Genomic DNA, 24511 nt, shown 5'->3' with positions numbered 1-24511 from the left:
ACTGAATTCTTTGGAGCATTAACACCCCTGGACTAAAGGTTACACTAAATGCAATACACTGGTATTAGGAAGTGACTGACCTGCTTAGCGTAGCATGGGATTGTGTCGTAGAGGGAAGCAGTTGGGGCTTGGGCAGTGACTGGCCAGAAGCGACACTAAGCTCTTCAGGGATCACATTTCATATAAGCTTTCAAGAGGACACACTGCTGTCACTGCTGCTTGTTGTGACTGCCTTGTTTTCAACCACGTTAAAATGTCTTCATGCATCATTGTTTCAAAGAGGGAGAGGAAGAGAGGGGGGGTGACATTATCGATCACAATTGTCCAATTTCAAAGTTTCTTCAAAAAATAGTAAAACTCTAAGTTCAAGTAGGCAGGAATAATTAAAGGAGGAAAATTCACCCACCTCCTAATATTTAGAGGGACCTGTAACCGCCAAACCTTCTCCATACATATAGTTGCACACAGTTGAACAGCAGAATAGAATTGGGAATGAACTCACACAATAAAAAGTCACATACTCTTGACAAAATAACTGATGCACCAGAATAAGTACAATCAGTTTCTCACAAGATGTTTTATGTTGGCAGGACAACTGTCATTATTTGTTTGTTTATGGTCTTGTTTATCTCTGAGATGTCATCCTGTTGCAAACACAACAGGGGTTTGAGGTGACTGATAATGTCGATGTTTCATTTTTCAAGTATGAGGTCCTCTACCATCATCTAGTGGCTGACTTGACATAGCACAGTAAGATAGTTCTATAGTTTGAACTGCATTCACAGCTGTGCTGTATTATCAATTTCTGATTGCCAAAATTGCATTATAATACAGAAATACAAAGGATGTCTCTTATACTCATAAACTAAGATATTAAATGCAATGGGGTGATAACGGTAATAATAACAACTGAACAAAGTACATTTTCCAATGTAAATGCATGTACTTGCATGTACGGTAGGTAGGCCTCTTTGTTCATTTATAGTGCTGTCAAGTTTTATGGCTATTGGCAGAGTACAGGGAACTGCCAAAGCAAAGGAAACACCAGCATAAAGAGTCTTAACAGGGCTTTTGGCCACCACAAGCCACCAGAACAGCTTCAATATTCCTTCACATAGATTCTGCAGATTTCTGGGACTCATTCTTCCACAATAAATTTCATCATTTGGTGTTTTTATGATGGTGGTGGGAAATGCATGTCTCTAGAATCTCTTTTAAGTGTTCACTTGGATTGAGATCTGGAGACTGGGTCAGCGATAGTATATGGCTTACTTTATTTTCATGTTCATAAGACCTTTCGGCGACCGCTCATGCCCTGTGGAACGAGGCATTATTTTCCTGGAAGATTTGACGGTATATAATTGCTTCACCGCAGGATAAACGTGATCACTCAGAATAGCTTGGTATTTAGTGGCATTTACCTTGCCCTCTCAGCGGTTCAGTGGACTTAAACAGTGCCAGGAAGAATTTACCCCACACCATAAAAGAGCTCCCAGACCATTCACTGAGGGAAACAAGCACTTTGGCCTGTAGACTTCTTTTGGTGTATGCCCCAGTGAACTGGTCAGCTTGTTGAAAACAGAGTGAAGGATTACTGACCATATGACCTTTTTCCACTGCTCAGTTCATTGCACCAATTCACTCTAAAAAGTGCATTTTTAAAGGGTTTATGTATTTCAGACCAGCTCTAGTATACCTCTCTGTGAAGTTCTCAAGTGGATTATTTGAGATGAAACTGCTTGCCCTTGTCTTATATTGACATCTGAAGTGATTCAGAGGTGCTTGGCTGGTTTTCCTTGCATCTCAAACCAATGCATTGACATCACAGTCAAGAAGTAGGCTATGCACTTCCATCCCTATTTGATGATGCCTTCCCAGCGACATCCATACAAAAAAAAGAAGTCTTTGGGCCGCATCCGCTTGAAAGCCTTCTGATCTGTCTGTAGTTCACACACAGTTTAAGCTGACATGCCAGATCCAAACCGAAATGTGGTGTCAAACTAAAACGGCCCTTCGTTCTGTTGCCGCCCTACAGGTTTGGGCCAATTCTCTATTGCAGACCTCAGCCGAAAGCTTTTTTTAACTGAACTGGGCCAGCCCTTTCCCATATTAGACGCAGATCCGCAATCCAGACCCATGCCATTATTGGGCCGTTGTGCGTTTGGACAAAGGCACGGATCCGTTTGGTGGATCCGTGCCAGATGTTACAGTAGATGTAGCCTCGATCTGGCTACGAAACAATCATGGTCCACTTCTTCACCCCATCCCTATTCTTCCCTAGTTTGATGGCCCCTTGCCTCTAGCGTATAGGATATACTGTATATTTCTGTGTTTTTTCATATCTGACAAATCATCATGTGTCACTAGGCTGAACGGGTGATGATACATCGGCTGCACAAGGAGACGATCAGCCTGGTAAGAAGATTTCTGGGAAGATTTCTCCCTGCCTACCATATAGCTGATGTCCCACTGAAGGACATCAAATTCAAGGACACCAGCCTACAGTTGCCTGATGAATACCTCTTTCTTAGAGAGGATACTCGAAGATTATTGGAGAACAACACGGACGACCTTTCTTCCTCAGTCCCAAGGATGTTTGAGTAAGCTTTATTGTATAATCCAAATCAAATCACATCTGAAATCCCATCATGTAGTCACAGCAGTGGCTGTAATTGTGCATCTGGTAATGTGTCATAGGGCAGTGAGAGGCGTCTTTGTAGCTGTGACAACAAAGATGATGACAGCATTTCCGCTGGACATCATCACCCTCCAAAATCTGATTGTGTTGGACCCCGAGAGACGGCATCAGTTTCCCCCAAGCTCAGGTGCAGTAATTAAACTTAATTTAACTTAATCTCATTATTAGTTTTTTAATTAATTGATTTCAGAGGTTACAGAGAAAACATAATATCCAGCTCAGTTGTGCTGAATTTGTTCATTTTTATTTGCAGTGGTAGAGTTAGGGAAAAGACTGCCACAGCTCAGGTTGGACCCAATCTTGTACTCAGTGAGTTGTGTCCAATTGCAAGAGGCAAAAGTCGGCCCAGGAAGACAGTATCACTTTGTAAATCCTTTTCATAATGTACTTTGGTGCTCAAGAATACATAAAATCCATTGGTGGTCAGCAAAATAATATGGTACTCACTAGTTGGATACTGCACATAGATGTTTATTGATCTTTACTGATCTTGATTAGACATTTTCTCTTTTGTCTTTCAACCATCAACAACAAAGACGCTGTAACGGTTTTAATGAATTTGGTGTACTGCACTTCACTTCATCCAGTGGAAATGTAAATCAGGCAACAAGCAGAACTACAACTTACTAGAACTTCGGGTTAGTCGCAGCGATGCATCATCAGAGAGGATGTTCAGCATGGTCAGAAAGATAGTGACAGAGAATAGAATGAGGATGGACAACTCTACCCTTTCCTGCAAACTGAATTTCGCAGGTCCGGCCCACACATATGCTCCCCCAAGGGCATCACTACAGGTTGCGAAGCATTGCACTTTCAAAACAATCAACATTTGTAGATGGCCACAGATTGGTTGCTCTGTATTTGATTTTCATTTGTAAATACAGACTTTTCTAATTTATAATATGTAAATGGGTATCAAGATGGGTTTTAAAATTTGAATGGACGTACTTATGTTGGACTTTTTTTGTTGAAGCTTAAATAAAAAGTGTTTAACATAAAAAATGCAGTTGCAGTGGGCTTATTCTTTTGTTATTTTCATATTCAAAAATTCAACATAATGCAGAAGACAAAGTATCTGAAACACAAATATGCTCTAATGGAGGCAAAGGTATCAAATGGTCAGTGGGAAATATGTATTGCTTGTAACCACAAACTCATCAGGGGCTGATGTGTTGAAACCAGCAACCGGGTTTAGGCAGAATGACTTGATTACTGTGCCCAAATTGGATCTTGACTATAATGCCAAGATAGGGGGAGTTGACCATCTGGACCAGCTTAGGAGATATTATGATGCAGATTGCCCAGGCAAGAAGTGGTGGAAGTATATGTGTTTTTGGGGGATGCTAAACATCACCATCATTAGTGCTTACATTGTGTGGGTGAACCTGCAGAGGCCTTTACCCAGTAATTTGAAACCTTTCTCCCCCAAGGCCTTCAGGCTGGTGCTTGTTCACGCCCTGTGTGATGGCTAAAGTGGGAGGAAGCGGGGGGTAAAGGGTATGGCAGATTTAGCTGTGCATCAGGTCATTATGAGAAATCTGAAGCCAGGTCACTCCCTTGTGAAATTCATTGGAAACGAGAGGGTGTGTTGCTTGTAGGGGAAGTGGACGTAGGGCAAAGAGTGGGCAGGGAGTAGAGACAACATTTGGATGCACCACATGTGCAGTGCCATTGTGCAAACTGGGCCCGTGTTTCCAAGAGTTTCACGGCATGCTGTAAACAGTCTGCCTGATAATGGGGCTGTTTAAATGCATGGAAGTTGGTTCAAATCATTCCTGAGTCTGCATTTCTAAGGTTGGTACTGTGCTTCCGAGCAATACGTTCGTTGCTGCTGCCACTTGTGGTCGAAAGCTAAACTGCAACAATTTTGTGTGGTTGATGCGCTCAATCGAAGTAACTAAATCATTAGAACAAGACCATTTAAAATTTGTTAGTGTCACCTTGCATGTTTTATGACCCTAAATTAGCGATATAAGCATATACATTATGTTACTATATGCCTCATCATCCTATCTTCACATCCACTGACAGCTTAGGCTATTATTTTCACATGAATTAAGCTATCACTGCTTGAGTTTGGAAGTTTATACTAGTGCTATGCACAGCCAAAACTGAGAAGAAGAGAAGTTCTTAAGTAGAAAGGAGAGAATTTAGATGGAACAACAGTGGTTGCTATGGACATATTCAATTAGTTCATGCTCCATCAGTGCTCAACCATAAAAAAAACAAGTGCGGGACGTGCCAGTGGCTCAACCGGTAGAACACGTACAATTAAGGCAGCGGCACAGGTTCGAATCTGGCCATGCCCTTTGCTGCATGTCATCCCCTCTCTCTGCACTGTCCTGTTTCTCTTGTCAGTATAATGTTAATTTAGCAATTCCTATTAGCAAAGAATAAACAGAAACATTCATCTGGCATTGAGTTAGGAAACAGTGGCAGTAAATATGGAATAAGCCACCAGACATCTGTATCAAATTCAACAGTTGGCAGGTCAGTAGAAAGAAGCTGGAAAGAGGATAATGTATAGGCTTGTTAGTACTAGATTGAAATTAGGTAATACAAAATTAAATTCCTCTTTACAGTTATAAAATGGGCCTAAACATCCGAATGAAGACTGTGACTATTGTCATGAGAGACAGTAGCCTAAATGCTCTTTTTTACTGCAAACAATATTCATGTGAGAGACGAAACATGGAGTTGAAACACAAGGGAATTAAAAATTGGGCTTTAAATCAATTTTTATTCATTGATCAAGAAGTGTGGTGTCTGACAGCATAGTAGTATTACTACAAGAGCATGAACCAACTAAAAGGATCTAGATGACATCCATTTTTCGCCAGCTGGTGGCGGTGTTGCTCCACAAATGGCTGAGAGAACACATTTCAAATATACTTTACCCCTGTGAGTAGATTCTTTTTTTTTTTGTAAATAAACATGTGGGCATTTACTTTTTTACTTTTATTAATTATTTGTAAACAATCACCTTAAATGAACAGTTAATCAGCAAAATACACAACATATAGACTTTGTTTCAGGAATTTCCTGACACATAATGACTTGCATTTAGACATTTACCCTAAGGCAGCTCTTATTTTCATGTCTCAAATGTATTAGATCTCAGCCTGACAAGAGAAAATAAATATCACACATTTTGACTTCAGTTTCTTCAAGACTGTGCATCCACTGACTGTTGTAGCATGTGAACCATCTGATGTTTCTTGAACTCAGCCCGCTGGGTGTACACTTTACCACAAATTGTACAACGATAAGGCCGTTCGCCTGTGTGGATTAGTCTGTGTAACTTGAGGCTGCTGGACTGAGTAAACCTTCTACCACAAATGGTACAACCGTACATTTTCTCCCCTGTGTGCGTGATGTTGTGTTTTCTGAGATTGCTTGGGTTACGGAACTTTTTACCACACTGATCGCAGGTGTAAGGTTTTTCCCCTGTATGTACGCTCATGTGATATTTGAGTTTGACCATACTGCTGAGATATTTGCCACACACATCACAAACTGGCCGTTGCCCTGGCTTCTGTCCAGTGTGGATTCTCATGTGGTTTTGAAGTGCACTTGCATGACCACAACGTTTTCCACAGGTCTCACATACATAGGGTCTCTCTCCTGTATGGGTGAGCATGTGGTGCTTGAGAGCGCTTAGGTGACTGCAACCTTTGCCACAAACATCACAGGTAAAAAGTTTTTCTCCAGTGTGCCTACTTAAATGGTTTTGGAGAACACTTAGATTGCTGCATCCAAGGCCAAGCTCATCACAGCAATTATCCTTCTGCATATGAGTCACCCTGTGAGTGGACAAGGACGAGGATGAAAAGAAACGCTCCCCACATATCTCACAGACAAAATCTCTATCTCCCGAATGCAGATTCTCATGATCGGCCAAACTTTGTCTGCACTCGAAGGTCTTGGGGCAAAGTGAGCAGATGAAAGTCTTTTCCAAGGCAGAGCATTTGTGCCTTTGAAGCGCCAACGCCCCTGGAAACTGACCCTCGCAAAACGTGCATGTATGAGTGCACATTTTCTTAACGTTGTGCTGACGCATATGTCTATTGAAAGTACTCTTGTAGGCAAACTCCGTCCCACATTCTGAGCATTTGAAGAGTTTCTCTCCAGTGTGACGTCTCGCGTGTGCGACAAGCCCCTCTGGCCTGGCAAAACGCTTGCCGCACTGGGAACACAGATGGGGTTTAGAGTGACTCAGAAAGTGCCTGTCGAACCAACATTTCTGAGCAAATGTTTTTTCACAAGAAGGACACTTGATTGGCGATATACTAGCCTTCTTCTTTTTGATCTTGGCTGTGATTGTGGTTGTGGTTGAAGTGGAGTCAGTGTCCTGGACAGCATCCTCCTCACTTAGCTCTGAGACTGGTTCTGTGTACGTGGCGTGGGGGTTTTGTTTGTCCGGTAAAGGCTGCGAACCACCGTTTTCTTCCTCTTGTGAGGCAACATTAGCTGCAACAAATGAGAGCGTTTGTTTGGCGACTTGAAACAACGTGCCAAATACAAAGCTATGGGTAAGGTTTTTTATTTTTAGAACAATGAAGCCCATAGTCACACAATATGAAAATAATCATATTATTTAACATTCATAATAGTTGAACATTTTAGTTTTATGGAGATATTATTTTATAAAGGAGACATTAACAACAGTATATAAGTTGGGGGAAGGATGTCTTGCCTTGAGTATAGACCTGCAAAGTGGGATTGTGAGTTTTGGTAGGTTGTAAGTAAAATGAGTGTCTTTAGGCATTTTAATCTCTTGTCTCCTCTGCAGTGCTAGGGTGTCTGTCAAGTACATTGGAAGTGTTAGGGTTAGGGTTAGCTGTTTAAGGAAAGTTAATTTCATATGATATAGCCTAAGTGGTAACGTACCTTGGTTGACATTTCTTTTCCTTCTTGCTGGTGCTAATCCTCCCTCAGTTTTCCTTCTCTTCCGGCAAGAGGCTCTGACAGGTGATTCTGTAATTAAACCACAAGGGAATATGACCGTATTTTATACACAAAAAATGTAAATATTCTTGGGGGGCATGATGTAGCTTAAGGTAAACACACTGAAACTCACAACACAAAGACAGTGTATGAACTTATAACCACTTGCCACCTTACAGCCACTTGGGTAGCTAGCCCACTTACGCTTTTTGGGCCCATCCACCCGTCCTGCCTTTGGCTTGACCCTCTTCCGTGTGGTCTTGTCATTCAGCCTGGTCCTCTTCTTTGCAGAAGAAGCAGGTTCAGCTTCACCCATGGACACTTTCAACATCACTGACATTTTCTCCACTGCGGCTTTGCTCCATGTTTCCATGAGGGACGTGAATTGGCTCTGGAAAATTATTGGTAAAAACCATGCATAAGAGCGAATAATAATAACCAACCAGAGTGAGGAGTTCTTCGTCCTGGTTAGTTATAATTTGTCAGAGCTGGGAGGGGAACAACTGAGCACCACAAGCATCTGTGTTCAAGTCTCATGCACTTACATGAAACAATCCTCAAGTCCCAAGTCTGAGTGTAGATTACCAAGTCAAGTCCATGTTATTAATGTCAAGTCCCAAGTCTAAATGTAGAACACCAAGTCAAGTCAGAGCAAATCAAGCGTCCAGTATCAATTTAATATCTTAAAGAAAACAGAACGTTTCAATGCAATATGGTTTTAATAGGATAAAAACTTGATAAGAGCATCATGAGTTTCTGCTTCAATAAATTCAATCATTCCATACAAATTCAGAAAACAAAATTTTAATTCAGTTTTCTGGTGAAACAAATCTCCTAACTTTAAATCTATGTAATTTAGACATAAACAATACACAAAGATCTTTTGTCAAGACTTTAGAAACCTTTTCAAGTCTAGTCACCAGAAGTCCCAAGTCACTAGAACCCAAGTCAAGTCTCAGTTATTCCCTTCATGCATCAAGTCAAGTCTCAAGCAATTAAAATTGTGACTTGAGTCTGACTGAAATCCAAGTCATGTGACTCGAGTCCCCACCTGTGGTGCTATGGCATAGTTTTCAGCATCAATACGCATTCATTAATTCACATTCATGGGTTTAACATAGCTTTTTTTTTTTTCCCGATCATAGCCAGGCAACATAATACCGTTAGCTCCAGTTAGCTCAGACCACAGCTGTCACTCAGACGAACGGCCTTGTGTTGCCTAGCAACAGAATAGCCCCGTAAGTGCCCATTCTCAAGTGCATGGAACCAGGTAACTGTGTTTCTGTGTGTGTGTGTGTGTGTGTGTGTGTGTGTGTGTGTGTGTGTGTGTGTGTGCGTGCGTGCGTGCGTGTGTGTGTGTGTGTGTGTGTGTGTGTGTGTGTGTGTGAGCTTTAACCCTACCGTCATGGCTTTGTTAAACTGCTGAGTTCCCTCCAGCAGCGTCATTTCGCTCTCCTCTTCCTCATTCTTCACAAACGTTACGTGTGAAGTGAGAGCCGAACAGCGCTGCATAGCCATGGCTGAGCACTCGTCAAGAAGTCTCCTGATCTCCGTGACTGCTGCTTCTACCAACGCCTCCATGACAGCGGACATTTGCGTCTGAAAAGTCTCGTGACTAAACATTTTTTATAGAAGTATTTTAACGTTCACAACAATCTGGCAAATCGCTTCATTTACGCAGCTTGCGTTAGTTTTCTAGCTAATACTGCCGAAAGCACATAATTCGGACTGCTTTGGGTAAGTTGTGTCAAACTGTCAGCCGTTGAATGTTGTTGTTCCTTATTCCTCTTCTTCGTGTGAGATTTTAAGGCAGACTGGTCGCGTCTCAGGAGTGTTGCTGCCCTCGACAGGAAACTAGTGGTATCGTCTTTACAGGGTGAAAAAATATAATAATCAGAGTGGATATTTACCATCAGCTGTCAGCCAAATGTTGGTAAATTTTGGCTGTTGCTCCTAAATTTGCCTACTCCCTTGCCTTGCATTACTTTTGTAATGTAAAAAGCATTTTGGCTGGTAAAATAGTAAAAGCGGCTGCTGAATTTTGGGATCCAAACAGAATAAAGTTTGGTTTTATTCCAGAAGCCATAAGACTTGTATTGGATTATTTTAAATTATCCTTTCTCACAGCATAAATGCGCTCGCACTTTCCTCTGGACTGGACAGAATTGCATAGTAGCCTATCTATTATATTGTGGCCTAGCCATTGTTTTTTATTTTTTATATTTATATTTTATTTTATATCTTTTATATGTTGTTTTCTTCTTGTCTTTAAGTGTATGAGTGATTGTTGTATTGTGGTCTCTTGTTGTTTATGAACTCGCTTGCCTTGAATTGCCCCTTGAGGGATGAATAAAGTATTTTGATTGATTGATTGATTGATCCACCACAGTGGCCAGTAGCCTATTAAAGTAAAGTAGTTAGTTTCTTGCTCAAGTAACATCCATTTTAGTCAAATCCCCTACAGATTTATTGATGAATTTATTATTATTACTGTTATTTTTATTATTGTTATTGTTGATAAAAGAATCATCGGCATCCATTCAAACAAACCTACTGGACCATACAACATTTTCATTCAGATTCTTTAGCCTGAGACCTTCAAAATATCCCTCTCAGTATTTCTTGTAGATCAAGCCTTGTCACGTCTTTAATATCTAAAAGTTTCCTGTCTGCATTAATCAGACTCTCTTTCTACCTCCTTTGTGTTCATAGTGGGCTCAATGAAAGCAAGAATTTCCATTTTCTTGAGGAAAATAAATCAGAATCACTTTAATTGCCCTAGATAACCAATAATGACCAATAGTGTATTGCTAATGCAGAATTGGCCCAGTGTACCATGAAGAAGTTATGTTGAATAGAATGATGAGCATGAAATGAAATATGAACATGATGAGCTTATATTAATTTGAATAAAAGCCACTTGGGTAATCATAGATAGCAGGGTAATAAATACTGACAGTAGGAGTCCAAAGACTGTGGGGGGCGGCAGAGGATGAAAACAATGTGCAGGAATATTCTTGGTGGCACTGCTGCAGAATAATATTGACAATATTTCATAGAAGATACTGTGGATTATGGAATATGGACAAAAGGATGGTGGTCATAGTATGATCAGTACCACTCAATATTCAATATTCAGTAACTGGATGACACTTTATATTGAATATTGTACTTTTCATTTCACACAAACTATAAATACTTCAGTTAAAGTAGAATTCTGAGTGGAGGACTTTCTGCAGAAGACCAGTCTATCAGAAGATTTTTGCTTTTACTAGAGAAAAAGATTTGAGTTCATCTGCCACCACTGTATAAAGTCAGAAAGACATGCCCTTAACTTAGTAAGTATGGATAGCATCTTACATAACAGTATACGTCAATAGTAATTAATCAATAGTACTTCAATAATAATCAAAGATAAGCTTTTTTGCATCCTTCAATATGTACAAGTAATATATAAACATACAAAACATTTAGAGCTTTAGATGTGACTGTCACATATTTGACTGTCACATAATGTCAACCCTTTATTAATTAATATAGGCCTAACTGTTGACCGATCAGGATTTCCAATTATATCATTTTATGCAACCCTATAGGCTCTGTTCTCTATTGAAAGCCTTGTATAGACTACAGCATATTCAGCATCGCCTTTCTACCTCAAGATGTCTCCACAGATTATTTGCATGGTATTCATGGAAAAACGTTGAGTGTTGACTAGACTCCTGTTCCTGCTGAACTGAGCCAGTGTGTTGATCGAACTGCTGTCAGTTCAGGAGGCACAAGAGGGAGGCCAGATGTGCAACTTTCCTCAAGGCTCGCTGAGAAAGGCTTCACTTTCCATACAGACTTTTATGTAAAATTACAGAGTACATTCAATTAAACATGGATTTCATTTCCATGTAAAACATAATTCTTTAATGAGTCTAATTACTTGCAGGCTGCTAAATATGAAATTGAGTTCTTGCAGTGTCTTTTTCCCCAATTAACTTTATTTTACATGATAGTTTATGACATTATCTATTAAAATTACTGCTGAAGAAAAGTTCATGCTTTTAATTATTCATGAAATATTATTTCATATTTGTCAATGAGAAAATGAATTGGAATTTTCTCACAAATGGCTGTCACTTTCACTCCCCATAGCAGAGGGAGACAAATTGCAAAGCTGACCTCAGATTAACATCTAGGGGCAAATTCTGCATCTGGCCAGTAGAGGCAGAGAGAGTCAAGCCAAAACTTTTAGACAGGACCGCTCCTTTTTCATGGCTATAGGATGGGGGTCTTGTTAGATGATAATGACAGTCCCAAAGTGTATCCACAGAGGCTTTAGTCTTCCTGGGATTATTCTTAAAACAATAAAAATCAGCATGTGGTACACAGATATCATCCTTTTGTCACATATTGTTTTGGTTGCTTCTACTGACGCACTCAAGTTGCTCTCATCTATTGAAAAACATTCACATTTTGGTAATTTAGTTAATGCTGTACAGTAACTTGCATATGGCAAGACAACTGATAAATGGTGTACATACTGTAGTTAAAGCATGATGATACTCATATCAATACAGCGTGTTCCTTTTTTGTCTGGTAGCTCCTTTCACCACCCCTGGTCAACACAGGAGTGCTTTGTTGAACCTTTTAAAACACATCTATAAACAAACAGTTTTCTCCTCACTACAGACTCTTTGATTCACTCTAAAAGAATAGATACACAGATTGGGCCATTTCTTTAAACACGAGTTAAGTATAATTTTAGAATAAATCTATATGCTTAACTTTAAGATGGACTAACTTATATCAGCTTTCACAGACATAAAAGCTTAAAATAGTCTTAGAATGAACCTACTGTACAACATTGATCTACATCAAGTTAACCAGGTTGTATAAAATAAGATTAGAGTTACTCCAGGACTAAGTGGAGGCTCATCAGGTTTAACTTCAGATTAAAGTTGTTGGTCAGTGGAGTGTGCTATGGCAGCGATGACCACTTAACACCAATAGAGCCCAAAGAGTTTAAACACAAATTGGTTGAGGATTTCTTTGAGCTAGAAGGCGGGTGAAGAATTTTCATAATTGAATTAAATTTCATTCTTGAAATTCTCGTGTTCTCTTGTACAAAGTCCTTTGATTTCATTCAGTTTTTTTTATGTAAATCATTTTAATAACATTTTGGATATACTGTACTATCTGTGATTCATTTGTTTGATCTTAGCCAAGACCCAACAACACAAAATAAATGCATTTACTGATATTTCTGGGAAACTGACCTCAGAAGTTATTTTTAGTTCCCAGGTCACCAGATGTCTGATCAGTGAACCAAATCAAGTGACTGCAGTATTTTGTATCCAAATTCAGGGCCTTTCGCACTTCCCCATCATCTCTGTACAAGTGAAGAACTTAGCCACTGTGAACAAAATGCTGAGACTCCCTGTTCAGCAGTCAACCAAGCTCTGCACCTGATCAGAAACAGCAGATACACACACACACGGCAACACACCCGCACTCAGCCGAACACACGTAAGATACACACGTATAACACACACTGCTCCAGCGTTCTTGCCTCAGATGAGTTTGCCGACGTGCAAGGGCCGATCCGTGCTCTATAACATCTTGAAGAGAAAATGTAAAACATAGTAGATTAGCAGGAGGTGTGACACTCTCTCAGGATCAAAAATAGGTATCTGTCTATCAGTCCTCTCTCGGATAAGTTTCCAGAAGCAGTGGCTCGGACCATAGCGGTGTGGTAATCCCTGGCAATGTGATTTTCATCTTCTGTCCCAAATCAGCATGCCAGAGACCCACACAGCCACGGCAAGGAGGAGACTCCCTTCTCCGGGAAAACTCTGCAACTCTTTCTCCTTCGCTGTATATAGTCATTACTCTCCTTTCTCCTCTCCTTTCTCTCACGTTCCATTCTCTTCGTTCCTCCCTCCCTCCCCCCTCCTCCCCTTTTCAGTCTCCCATGCTCGGTTTAACTTTGGGTATTTCCCTCATTAACTGCTACGCCTATATCAGGAACTCTGGAGAGGGCTGAGGAAGTTTGGGTCTGAAATAAGATGATAACATGCTCCTCTGATAATTATTATTAATGGTAATTGCCCTTCCTTTCACTTGGTACGCATGTGTCATAGCGGGTGCGAGGGCATTCAGGGACGCAAGCTCAGAAAGTCACTCATGAAATAAAAAACTTTTCTGCCTGGCTCTATTGTCTCAGCGCTGCAGCCTTGACTGTTGCCCTTCTTACTATTTATGCTGGAGATTGAGAGATATAAGCTTGATCTAGTGTTTCACTCATTGTACAGTGAGTCACCCTGGATAAGAGTGTCAGCTAAATGTCTAAAATATACAGTAAATTTTAGTGTAAAATAGTGATAGGGATCAGCACAACAGCTTCAATATGTTCTCTTCTGTCACAGAAATCATAGTAGGTCAAAGAAACTAATGATGCCATCAGAGAAAGGAGATTTTAGAGGTAGGGAAGTTGGCCCAGAATTTTTGGTTCTGGCCTCCACATGGTATAGATACTGAGTTACATGTTATTCATAAAAAACAGCTCTCAAGTAGGCCAGTCTTGAGACCAAGGGCTGTTCAGCTGGCAACACACGGAGCAAGGTGCATTGTTTTGCAAGATAATGCTACTGCCACATACCAGCAATACTTCCAGAGTTGCATGCAACCAAACCCAGCTGTGCCTGGCCGCCTCGCCCCTGCATTCCCGCATGAGAAGAGAGGCGGTGTGACCTGTCAGCGGTGCTCCGTGCAGAGGCCCTGGCTCTCATCACGCTCTTTTATTGGTCCCGACGGGGGACTCGCGGTGCATGGGAGCACCACCTACACCGCTTAATGAGAAGCATAAAGTTCCCTCGTGGCAACACATGTCCCCAGCAGGAGGTTAGGGGAAGAAGAAGAAGAAGAAGAAGATGATGATGATGAGGAAGAAGAAGAAGAAGATGAGAAAGAAGAAGATGAGGAAGAAGGAGAAGATGATTAAGAGCAGAATAAAGGACAGTATCTAAGTCAACTCTGAGTGCAATTCTTGGCAAATTGGCAAATCCGGGTCATAGAATAATTCACAGTCGTCGCCTTAAAACAGTCTTCAAAAAGTAATCTTTTAAATTGACGATGTGCTTTGAAATTTTATTATGGGTTTTGAATAGGTTTTACAGGCCTTAGGGAAACCATCTAATCCTTCAGTTCAATTAAAGACATGAAAATCACCATTATTTATTTTCCACAACAGCAACAATTCCTTATTGCTTTTAATTGTTTTGGCCTGTTTTGGTGCCAGGTGGGTTGGGTCGGCCACACAGGACAATACAAAAAGTTAAGACAATTACAGGAAAGTAGTTAAAAGTCAATTTATGTACCTCTTTTTGACTGACAACTCACCCGACATGTAAATTGTCCAGCTGCAGTATATCCCACCCATCTGGTACTGCAGGCACATTGAAAGTTGAGTGGTGACGGATACACACACCCTAAAACGTTCAAATAATCTCAGATTAAACTCGTGTGTACAAACACACAGGCACTGATGTAGAAACAGAAACACATGCACATGGTGTTGACAAGAGCAGGATTTGAGTGAAGTCATGACCCTGCAGGGTTGATAGTGATCTTTCTGGTTGTAATCATGTCATTATTTGTCTGGGCCTGAAACAAATTATCATGCATTTTGAATAATCGACTCTTAAATAATTGACTCTGCAGACCCTTTTTAGCGAAAATACAGTATGCAATGCTGTGCGTGACAACAGTGTTCACATATTAAGCAAGGAATCATTCTCAGCTGATGCATCTGAAAATTACTGAAGAAATAAACAGCCCATGAGCAACAATCATTGGTGCCAACAGTGCATAAATTATCTCATCAGCCAATCGGTAATGATTTATGGTTTGTGGCAGCGCTCCACAGCTGCCAATTAAACCTATTACTCATCCCAGCTCCTCATGTCACATAAATGATTTCGGCGATAAATTCCCAACTCTTACTCAATCCCTGTGAGAATTCATGTTCCGAGTTTGAACACACTCAAGCAGCCAAAAGTTAACACAACATGCTCAGGCTTATACGCTGAAGTATAATGTGACCCGTACGGTTACCAGTGCGTGTGACTGCTGGAGCTCGCTTAATGGGAATCACACTACAATAACACCCTGGATTCTGCTTGCCAGGGTTTCACCTTTAACATGTTTGATCCAGAGAGGCATGGAGTGACTTGACATACCTAGCGTGATCTTGGCATGTGACCCCCACCAGCTGTTCAGCCCCCCCCCCCCCCCCCCCCCACTGCCCTCCGAACCCCTGGGAGAGAAAGTCATGCTTGATTTGGTGGGTTGAGGTACGCGGCCTCTATGAATGGTGGGAGACTCAATGACTGGAGCATCGTGTTTTAAGCATTAGGCAAACTTACAATTGCTGTGGTGGAAGAAGTTTAAATTCAACATTGCCAACATTGCAAGCTACTAATTGTAAGAAGTGTAAGGGTAAAAGTTGCCATGCTCTTTTACTGGATAACAGTAAAACAATATTCCTGTGACCCTACCAACTGAGCAAAGTTTGCATCAATTAGCCGTTTAAAAGACGTCTAAACAGTTTATAGGTGTCTAGGCTAAACGAGGCTACATAAGGTTTAAAAGTGAAAGTTTAGTAGTTTAGTTTAGACACGTCTTAGCTTAGTACATATGGACTTCTCTGGTGCTTATTTTTGATATTTACAGCTGTTAATGCATTTTAACTATGTAATAACATATTTACTGCTTGGGCTATACATAGCCAAAAATATGCTGGGCTATATGAGAGCTAAAGCATAGACGTGATGTTGAAACCACGTCTTGTGCTCAGTGATTAGAATGATTAAATATGACAGTATGAAGCAACATAAAGGGCAGCATGATCAGAGAGATTTCAATTTATACCGCTCTTTCTTCTTCTGTGGTGAGAAGAGCTCTCAGTCTCACTTAGAAAAACTTCTTTATTATCACACTCGAGCTCTCTTGCAGATAGTTGCAAGGACTGTGGAAACGGGTTTAATACAGTTGAAGAGTTTTGTTAAAAAATGTGACATTCCCCATTTGTAAGAAAAGGACATCTACTCTTACAAATTGAATCTTGGCACAAAATTACAGCAATGTAAGTTCGGAAGTGACGTGGCGCTGATGGCGCCCATCAGTTTGTTAGTTTCCTAGTCTGGTAACTTTGTATCCTTTTGTACTTTAATATTGAGGGCTTGGAGCCAAAGGGGCGTAAGTGTGATTTTGGGCGAATATGAGTATTATATATCAATTGAAAGGTCTCAGTGAGATCTTTTCAGTGCCAAAAGGACACAACTGCAAACATGACCCATAAGTTTTAATTAAACAAAAACTGAAAGCCGTAACAGTAAAAGTAGAGTTTTGTTTGCTGCCAAAAGGGCGTAACTGCACTTACGCCCTTTTGACACCAAGCAATACCCCACTTTTGACACTGAACAGGCATTGTGGGTAGAGGATTCTAACAGCACTTAGGTCAACTCAAAATGCATGCTGACGTAAGTAATGCCAGCATGGCAGCATGATCACATCATTTTTAGTATCCTATTCATATCCTAATTAATATTCTAGGTCAATATTGGATGAATGTAAATATGTTAATATTCCCATGAAATACTTAGGCCTATAGATTCAAAATGTTATTTTATAATGTTGAGTGTGAACTGATCAAGATGAGCTCTGGTAGTAAGACTGCTGGTAGCTGAAGTTCTCCCTCAGTGTTATGAGGAGTTTTACAGGTCTTTGAATGTGTCCCAGGACACATCAATAAGTGATGTGTCCTGGGACACATACAAAAATGTATTATACTGGCAAAAGGAAAAAAAAAGTAGTAGTTTAGAATCAAAAGTAGTTTCTTATGTCTATAGAGGTTTATTAAAAAGGTTTATTAAAAGTTTTTAACTGAAAAAATGTATTAATCAATTTGATATGTTCCATGTAGCCTACAATTTTAAAGGCCTTGGTGAAAGTTGCTGAGCATTACTTCAAGATAAAGATATTCATTCTGATCTTGTTTTATATTTCAGTGTTGATTGAAGTGTAATTAAAATGAATGTGTTTTACAATTGTTTACTTACATACGCCCATATTCTGCATGGCTGTATTGGGACAATGTTTGTGCCAAAAAGGCATATTTCAATCTTTTGCCATTTTTAACAAATATAATTCAACTTAAACTGTAGCAGTATTGTTTTTATAGTAATGCTCAATCTGATAACACAAAAAGTTAAAATATTGTGCTTAGTATGTGGTAACGACAGCTGATCCAAGTTTGATCAAAATTTGTTTTGGCTCTCCTGTAAAATCTATTATAACGCACTTATGCCCCTTTAGCTCCAAGCCCTCGATATGAGCTTCTATATTATGTCTATTTATTATTTTTTCATTTTTTTATCTCATAATGTGTTCCTTTTAAACTAAATATTATTGTGATGCTGATGTATTTTAGATGACTTATCAGCTAAAAGTCACTGGTTAACAAAATGATATAACTTTTACTGACACTTAAATTTTAGACATACTGAATATGAATTTAATGGTTTTTTTGATAATGGTTTGATAGAATTTTGGGAACAAACACTACAATCTGAACACAGCACAGACCTCTTCCTTCGTTTCCCCTTCCCCCAAGACTGAGTGCTGTCCAACCTGAACGCATGACACCCGCAGCACCGCGCTCATCAGTCGGCCCTGTGGGCGGCCTGGGATCATGTGAAAGTGCTTTGATCAGCACATACATGCCGGCCCCAATGCTGTGTGCTCTCTCTCTCTCCTTGCAAATGTTCAACACACAGCAATGCATCTGATCTAAGGCACACACACACACACACACACACACACACATACCCACACAAACAACTGGACATACATACACACAATTGGGCATACATTCACATCCGGACACACATCCGGATACACACACATGTATGCGAGCCTTTATACATGAACACACAAGACATTCATGTCCTGATGAAGTTTTGGCTGTACTGCAGAAGCCTTTGTGTGTGTGTGTGTGTGTGTGTGTGTGTGTCCTGGCCTCTTTCACCCTGTGCTGAGCCACTGACTTTTGTAAAAAAGCACAAATGAGACTTCACTTCCTGTGTGGCTGACTCACTCAATGACTCTGAAACATCTGTGACAGACCAGCCGCCAAACAGCAGCTCTAGTCAGGTGTCCTGCTGTCCCGGCGGGTTACAGCGCAAATCTTATTTGTGGTGTGGTGGGTTTGGGTCAAAGCTCAGGACCTTTGCTGCACGTCAGCCCCTCTTTGTCCCATCATTCCTGTCGCTCTCCAGGATTTTTCTAATAAAACAGAAATGCCTTAAAATAATCTAGAAAAAATAGTTTAAAATAGAAGACTAAGTTGAGTCATCAATTAAGCCATTTTTAGTAGATTGATTAAAAAAAAAAACAGACCCTAACACACCTTTCTAAAGTTCATCCAATCATAACCTTTGGACATGAATCCATATGATGAAAACATGCATTTTTTCCCCAAGTTGTTTCTCTTGGGAGGATAGGTGGAATGGTAGTGAGAAAGAAAGGTGAGAAAGGGCAGACATAAAGAAAAAGAAAAACAAAGAGTGCAATGGTAGTGAGAAAGAAAGGTGAGAAGCTGCAGATGTAAAGAAAAAGAAAAACAAAGAAAGTGTGAGCAACCTCAGACCGGCAGACAAATCAGAAGTCGTTCTTACTTACCACAAAGCGTCTGTCACCGTCTCCCGTTCTCCCTCATGCTTTGCTCCATACCGGCTCATTGAGGAGTTCTCCAGTCCCATCTGAAGTCTGAAGCCTCCTCTGGCCTTTCTTCATATCTCTCTCTCTCTCTCTCTCTCTCTCTCTCTCTCTCTCTCTCTCTCTCCCTCCCACATGGGGCCTGGTTTCACTTTTGAGTCGTGACGTGTAGAGAGACAACCGGAGACAGGACTTTTACATTTTGGCTGCACGTATCTAATGAACTTGCCAATAATCCAGACATCGAAACGTAACATGTACCATTTGGTGGATGCTTTTATCCAAATGCCTAGAGGAGTGCAGACATCTTATAGCATGGGTGGCCCCAGTGGGAATCAAAGCATTAACCCTAGTAATGTCAGTATCATATTCACTCTTACTCCAAGAGCTCTGGTATCATGGAGATCAGTCAGTAACTGCTGCAATTGTTTCAGGCTATATGACTGTGTACTGTTTTTCTCGAGTGCCATTTGTTATGTTGCAGCAAAAGAGATGAAAATGCCCTCTTACTGGCTGGGAGACCTGGAGGTTAAAGAGAATGTCCCATAACTGGATGTCCCATAAGCGTGATCCTCGCAACAGCCAAAGTCAATCAAAGACAGTGAATTCTTTGCAGGCCCTCTGACCCTATATGACACATTACATATTGCCATTGTCAAGTGAAAACCTCTTGACTCCAATTTTGGTGCATGTTTGGTCCATGTTTTTACTTAAATTGAAGGATTACATGCTCCTCTATGGGTTGAGAAAGTTCTACAACCCAAAAAAAAGCATGGTAAAACTAAAAAAGCTGAAAACAAAGCTGTTTCTTAGTCTCTGAAAAGTTGACATTTTGGAGATACGCGGTTTTCACCTGGCAACAACAGCATTATCCTAGATGTGTGTCAGAGGAATATGTAAAGAAACAAACTTATTACCTTATTACATTGTCTGAAATATGGTAACTGAAGAGCTTTAACATTAAATGAAGCTAAACATGAGAAGTGTTGACTCACCATCATAACTGCGTACGCTGGCGAAACGTGGTCTCTTCATATCGTCCCTTCATCCATGCATCACACTGACACACTGCTCGCTGGCTGCCTTCTTCTGGGACCAGAATGCCACATGCAGGAGGAAGGAGTGGGCCGAGACTGACGCCTTTCACTCCTTTATAAATCAGGCTTTATGAGTTGACATAGTGTCGTTTGTGCATTACCCCTAACTCCAAAACAATTCAAAGAACAGTTTGTTGGTCTGTCTCCCACTGACACAAAGCAGCCCATTCAGCTTGGCTCTGTGAGTAGGAAGTCCTGTTTTGTACCTCCTTCTCTCTCTCTCTCTCTCTCTCTCTCTCTCTCTCTCTCTCTCTTTTAGTCTTTCTTTGTCAAATCTAAGGTTGTGGAACATGTTTTTATTCAAGTTGTGCACTGAAAGGCTCCTTGAACCTGATTATTTCTCAATGGAGCTGATAATAAGTAGCTGTAATTGGCAGCAGTGGTTGGCTGGAGGTGAGGGAAGCAGCTGATTCAAATCTCCAGACCGGCTGGGAAAATCCAGATGGGGAAATCTGATGAGCAAGGCTACAACTAACTACTACTGAGATGCTCAGATGTTGGTGAAAGACAGAGCATGCATGTCTAACAAACCTATGAGTGAATCAAAGTTAAAATAATTTATTAGTTTTGTCTCAGTAATGCAGGCTAGAGAGGAATACAGGAAGACATACTGTAGAGGAAGAAAGGAGAGAGAAGAGTGCAACCCCTCAGATGGCCAGCAGATGCCTGTCTTGCTTTACTTTTCATGTATAAAACTAATAGCTTATTTCACTGTGGAGAAAAATGCCCAAAGTTCAACAGAGCCTTAATTTCTGTAAACCTCACAGCTTTTATTTAAACTTATTCAATTATTATATTAGCAAAAGACCTTGCCTTATCTCTCGAATCGTACCTTTTATTAATCCTATTTTCATAAATCCTTTCATCTTCATGTTATATTATTATGTGTGTACATGTGTAGTGGGGCACAATCAAAATAAACAAATAAGTTTTAAGTGTATAAATGACATCCATCACATTGCAAATGTTGATCAAATTTTCAAAGCGGTGGTGAATTTATCCTATTTTTTTAGTTTATGCAAGGCAGGCGTCAGTCTGGGAACTCCCCCCATGTGTCTGTCCAGCTCTCCTCCCTCTCCTCATCTCTCTATCCTTCACCACTCTGAGCTTCACACCTCCTCTGGGCATTTATGAAGCACCGTAACCAGATGTGGATTTAACTACACATGGCATGAGACTCCTGAACCTGAGCAGCCGCCGTCTGAAGCTACAGATCTGGTTGTGGGTTCTTGAGTTTTAAGATCTAGGCCTTTCTGAGCAGCTTGCTGGACCACACTGCAGAAAGGGACTTTGAGTCTTGGTCCATCAAAGGCGAATCGAGGAGGATCCCAGCATAGCAGGGCTATGAGGGTGAGCCGAGTGCTACAACTGTCCGTGTTACTGGTGGGCCTCTGCCTGGCCCACAGTACCACACCACCTGGCAAGCCCTCCTCCACGCAGGAGGAGGGTCAGGTTCCCGTGTCCCACCTGAAGATGCTGTCGCTGGGGCTGGTTCACCTGCTGCAGGGGGTGGAGGAGCACGCTGGGCGTCTGGGCAGGCAGGGAGAGCAGGTGGCAGCAGAGGTGGAGGGGGCCTCCAAGAGTCTGGAGAGTCTGCGTAAGCAGGGGTTACAAGCAGGCAGGACGCACAGGCAGGTGAGAAAGGATCTTTCACACTCGTAATTGTTTTGCAAACTTTTTTTCTGAGGACCCATGATTGACTAAGGAGAAAGATGATTTTTTGCACTAATGAGAAATCTCATGATACAAAATTTGTCCTGTTTTTACTCATCTAACCCACAAGCCTACAGCATTTCATTCAACCTACTTTCGATTTTTGGCACTTGGTAAGATTACCCTGACACAACATTGTTAGTAGCTTTAAATATGAGGATTGGAGTCAATTAATGAATGAACTCGTGAATTCCAACTCAACTGAGGAATTGGAATTTCAGGAATTTGAATTTAATTCAATGAAATTCTGTGAAATTCCATGTTTGTTTGTTTGTTTGTTTGTTTCTTACCACATATCTGAGATTTTACGGAGTGTATCAATGCTGAATATCATAAAATGTTAAAGGTACCTTTCAGGTGGTATTTGATGCATAACATGTAATCGTAATCCATACATTATGATTGAATGTATTTTATTTGTTTGATTTGATTTGTCTTTTATTTGATTCATAATGTTTGATTTATAATGTTTAGCAAGTCAAAACAGCCTCTCTTAGAAGTGGAATTTCATGGAATTTAATGGGTGCAAGTCCAGATCCAACTCCAACTCCAGGAATTGAAGTGGAATTTACCATGCATTCTCAGTAATGTGATGTTCTCCAGGTGAGGAAGGACCTGCAGCTGCTGAGTGCCAAGGGGGACAGGCTGCAGAGGGTGGTCCAGGATCTGCAGAGGGGGCTGGGGGATCTGGTGACCGAGCAGGGAGTCCTGGACCTCCGGATGAGCCAGATCCTCCAGAGGGTGAGCAGGGTGATGGAGCCGGTGGCAGAGGGTCAAACTCAGCTCAACATGAGTCTGATGAAGGTGAGCAAAAACAGAGCTAGACTTATGTATAGCTGAGTAAAACATTCTGAAGCTTTTCTTATAAAACTTAAAACTATCTTTTATTTTATTTTATTTTATTTTATTTTATTTTATTTTATTTTATTTTATTTTATTTTATTTGACATGACAGTACAGAATCAGAGTCACTCTAATCAGCAAGTACAATAATGTGTGCAGGAATTTGTCTTGGTGACTTTGGCAGATTTCACAGTAGCCTTACAAAAAAGTAGTAAACTTGAAGTGTATCGTTTTAGTTTAAAGTATATTTTAAATAGTTTACTTTGGTAAACTATTCGTTTACTTTTGAAGTGTTCTATTTTGTTACTTGTTGCGGCTAAATTGGCCCGCTTTTTTGTTTTTAAGACACAAACCTATGATTTTGATAGTCATTTTCTTTTTCTTACTTGAACAGAAAGTTGAGATTGCCATTTACTGTGTGTTTCATGACCCATGAGTGTTTGAAGCCTGTTAAATCCCCCATTGTACAATTTTAAAAATACATTGGGGTTAATGAGAAAAAAAAGCATTCTTTTCTTCATTACTGAAAAAGTTACTTTACTACTTTTTTTTTTTCTAACAGTGCTACATATGGATTTTACACTGAGAAGCACATTATATTGCTAACCCATTGCTTATATAAACAAATGGCTTCTGTTTTGACAATTAGCCAAATAGAGTGATGAAGATTTGGTCTAATTTATTTCTTTTTGTGAGTCTTTTTTTTATTTTGTTGTCCTGGCACAATATGTAGTTTGTTTGTAAACTACTTGTTTTCTATACAGTTGAAGTGTCTTGAAGTGAAGCAGTAAAAAACAACTTTTCAGCATTTGCTCCCACTTCATATATACAAAGTGAAACAATATCTGACACTGGCTATTAGCTAACTAGTTAAAATGAACAAAGGTCAAACTTAAAATTCTACTTTATTTCAATTATGAAACAAAATGAGCAAATAAAAATTAGCAATGTATTTTTTGTGTATCTCATGTAGTCGTATGCAGATATGTAAGTTTCTGTTCTTTTGCATCTTTGACAGGTTATTGTGGACAAGCAGGCCAGGCGGCTGGCCAACCTGGCTTCAGAGGTTACAGCCCGAGACGGAATGATCGACAGACGGCTGCAGCACATCGAACACCTGGAAAAACAGGTATGGTGTTTTCAGGTTCGATGCTCACATGTTATTCTCTGATTATAGATCGATAATTGAAGAGTTTTGTAAAATGTCACACCTCCTGGGGCAGCAGGTCACCTGGTGGTTAGAGCCTAAATCCCTACCAGGGTGCTGTTTCATAGCTGACCCTGACCTCTGACCTCCCTGAAGGGGAACAAGAGAACATTTCCTTACAAGGATTATTGTTATTAGTAGTAGTATTAAAATGATTGCTGGCATGAAAGTGAAACTATCAAAATGAACTGAAGTTATTATATTATTATTCAAATATTTGTATTAATTTGTACAGCTGTT

General features: G+C 40.4%; 1 protein-coding gene across 5 annotated transcripts; it reads right to left on the bottom strand.

Annotated features, from left to right (window-relative positions):
• Window positions 1-5295: 5295 nt before the first annotated feature.
• Window positions 5296-14495, bottom strand: LOC139909135 (uncharacterized). 5 transcript variants are annotated; one of them, XM_078285823.1, is made up of 6 exons: window positions 14295-14382; window positions 12913-13254; window positions 9047-9512; window positions 7850-8036; window positions 7589-7675; window positions 5296-7168 (listed from the first exon to the last, which is right to left on the bottom strand). In XM_078285823.1, exons 3-6 carry the CDS (start codon window positions 9266-9268, stop codon window positions 5865-5867), a joined length of 1800 nt encoding a protein of 599 aa, XP_078141949.1. In that variant the 5' UTR covers window positions 9269-9512; window positions 12913-13254; window positions 14295-14382; the 3' UTR covers window positions 5296-5864. The 5 variants fall into 5 exon arrangements, with proteins under 5 accessions (XP_078141949.1, XP_071752199.1, XP_071752197.1 ...); XM_071896098.2 differs by lacking the exon at window positions 9047-9512; XM_071896096.2 differs by lacking the exon at window positions 14295-14382 and having other exon boundaries at window positions 12913-13328.
• Window positions 14496-24511: the final 10016 nt, after the last annotated feature.

This window comes from Centroberyx gerrardi, chromosome 2 (genome assembly GCF_048128805.1).
Source record: "Centroberyx gerrardi isolate f3 chromosome 2, fCenGer3.hap1.cur.20231027, whole genome shotgun sequence".
Lineage (NCBI taxonomy): Eukaryota > Metazoa > Chordata > Actinopteri > Beryciformes > Berycidae > Centroberyx > Centroberyx gerrardi.
This window is presented reverse-complemented; position numbering and strand designations above follow the sequence as displayed.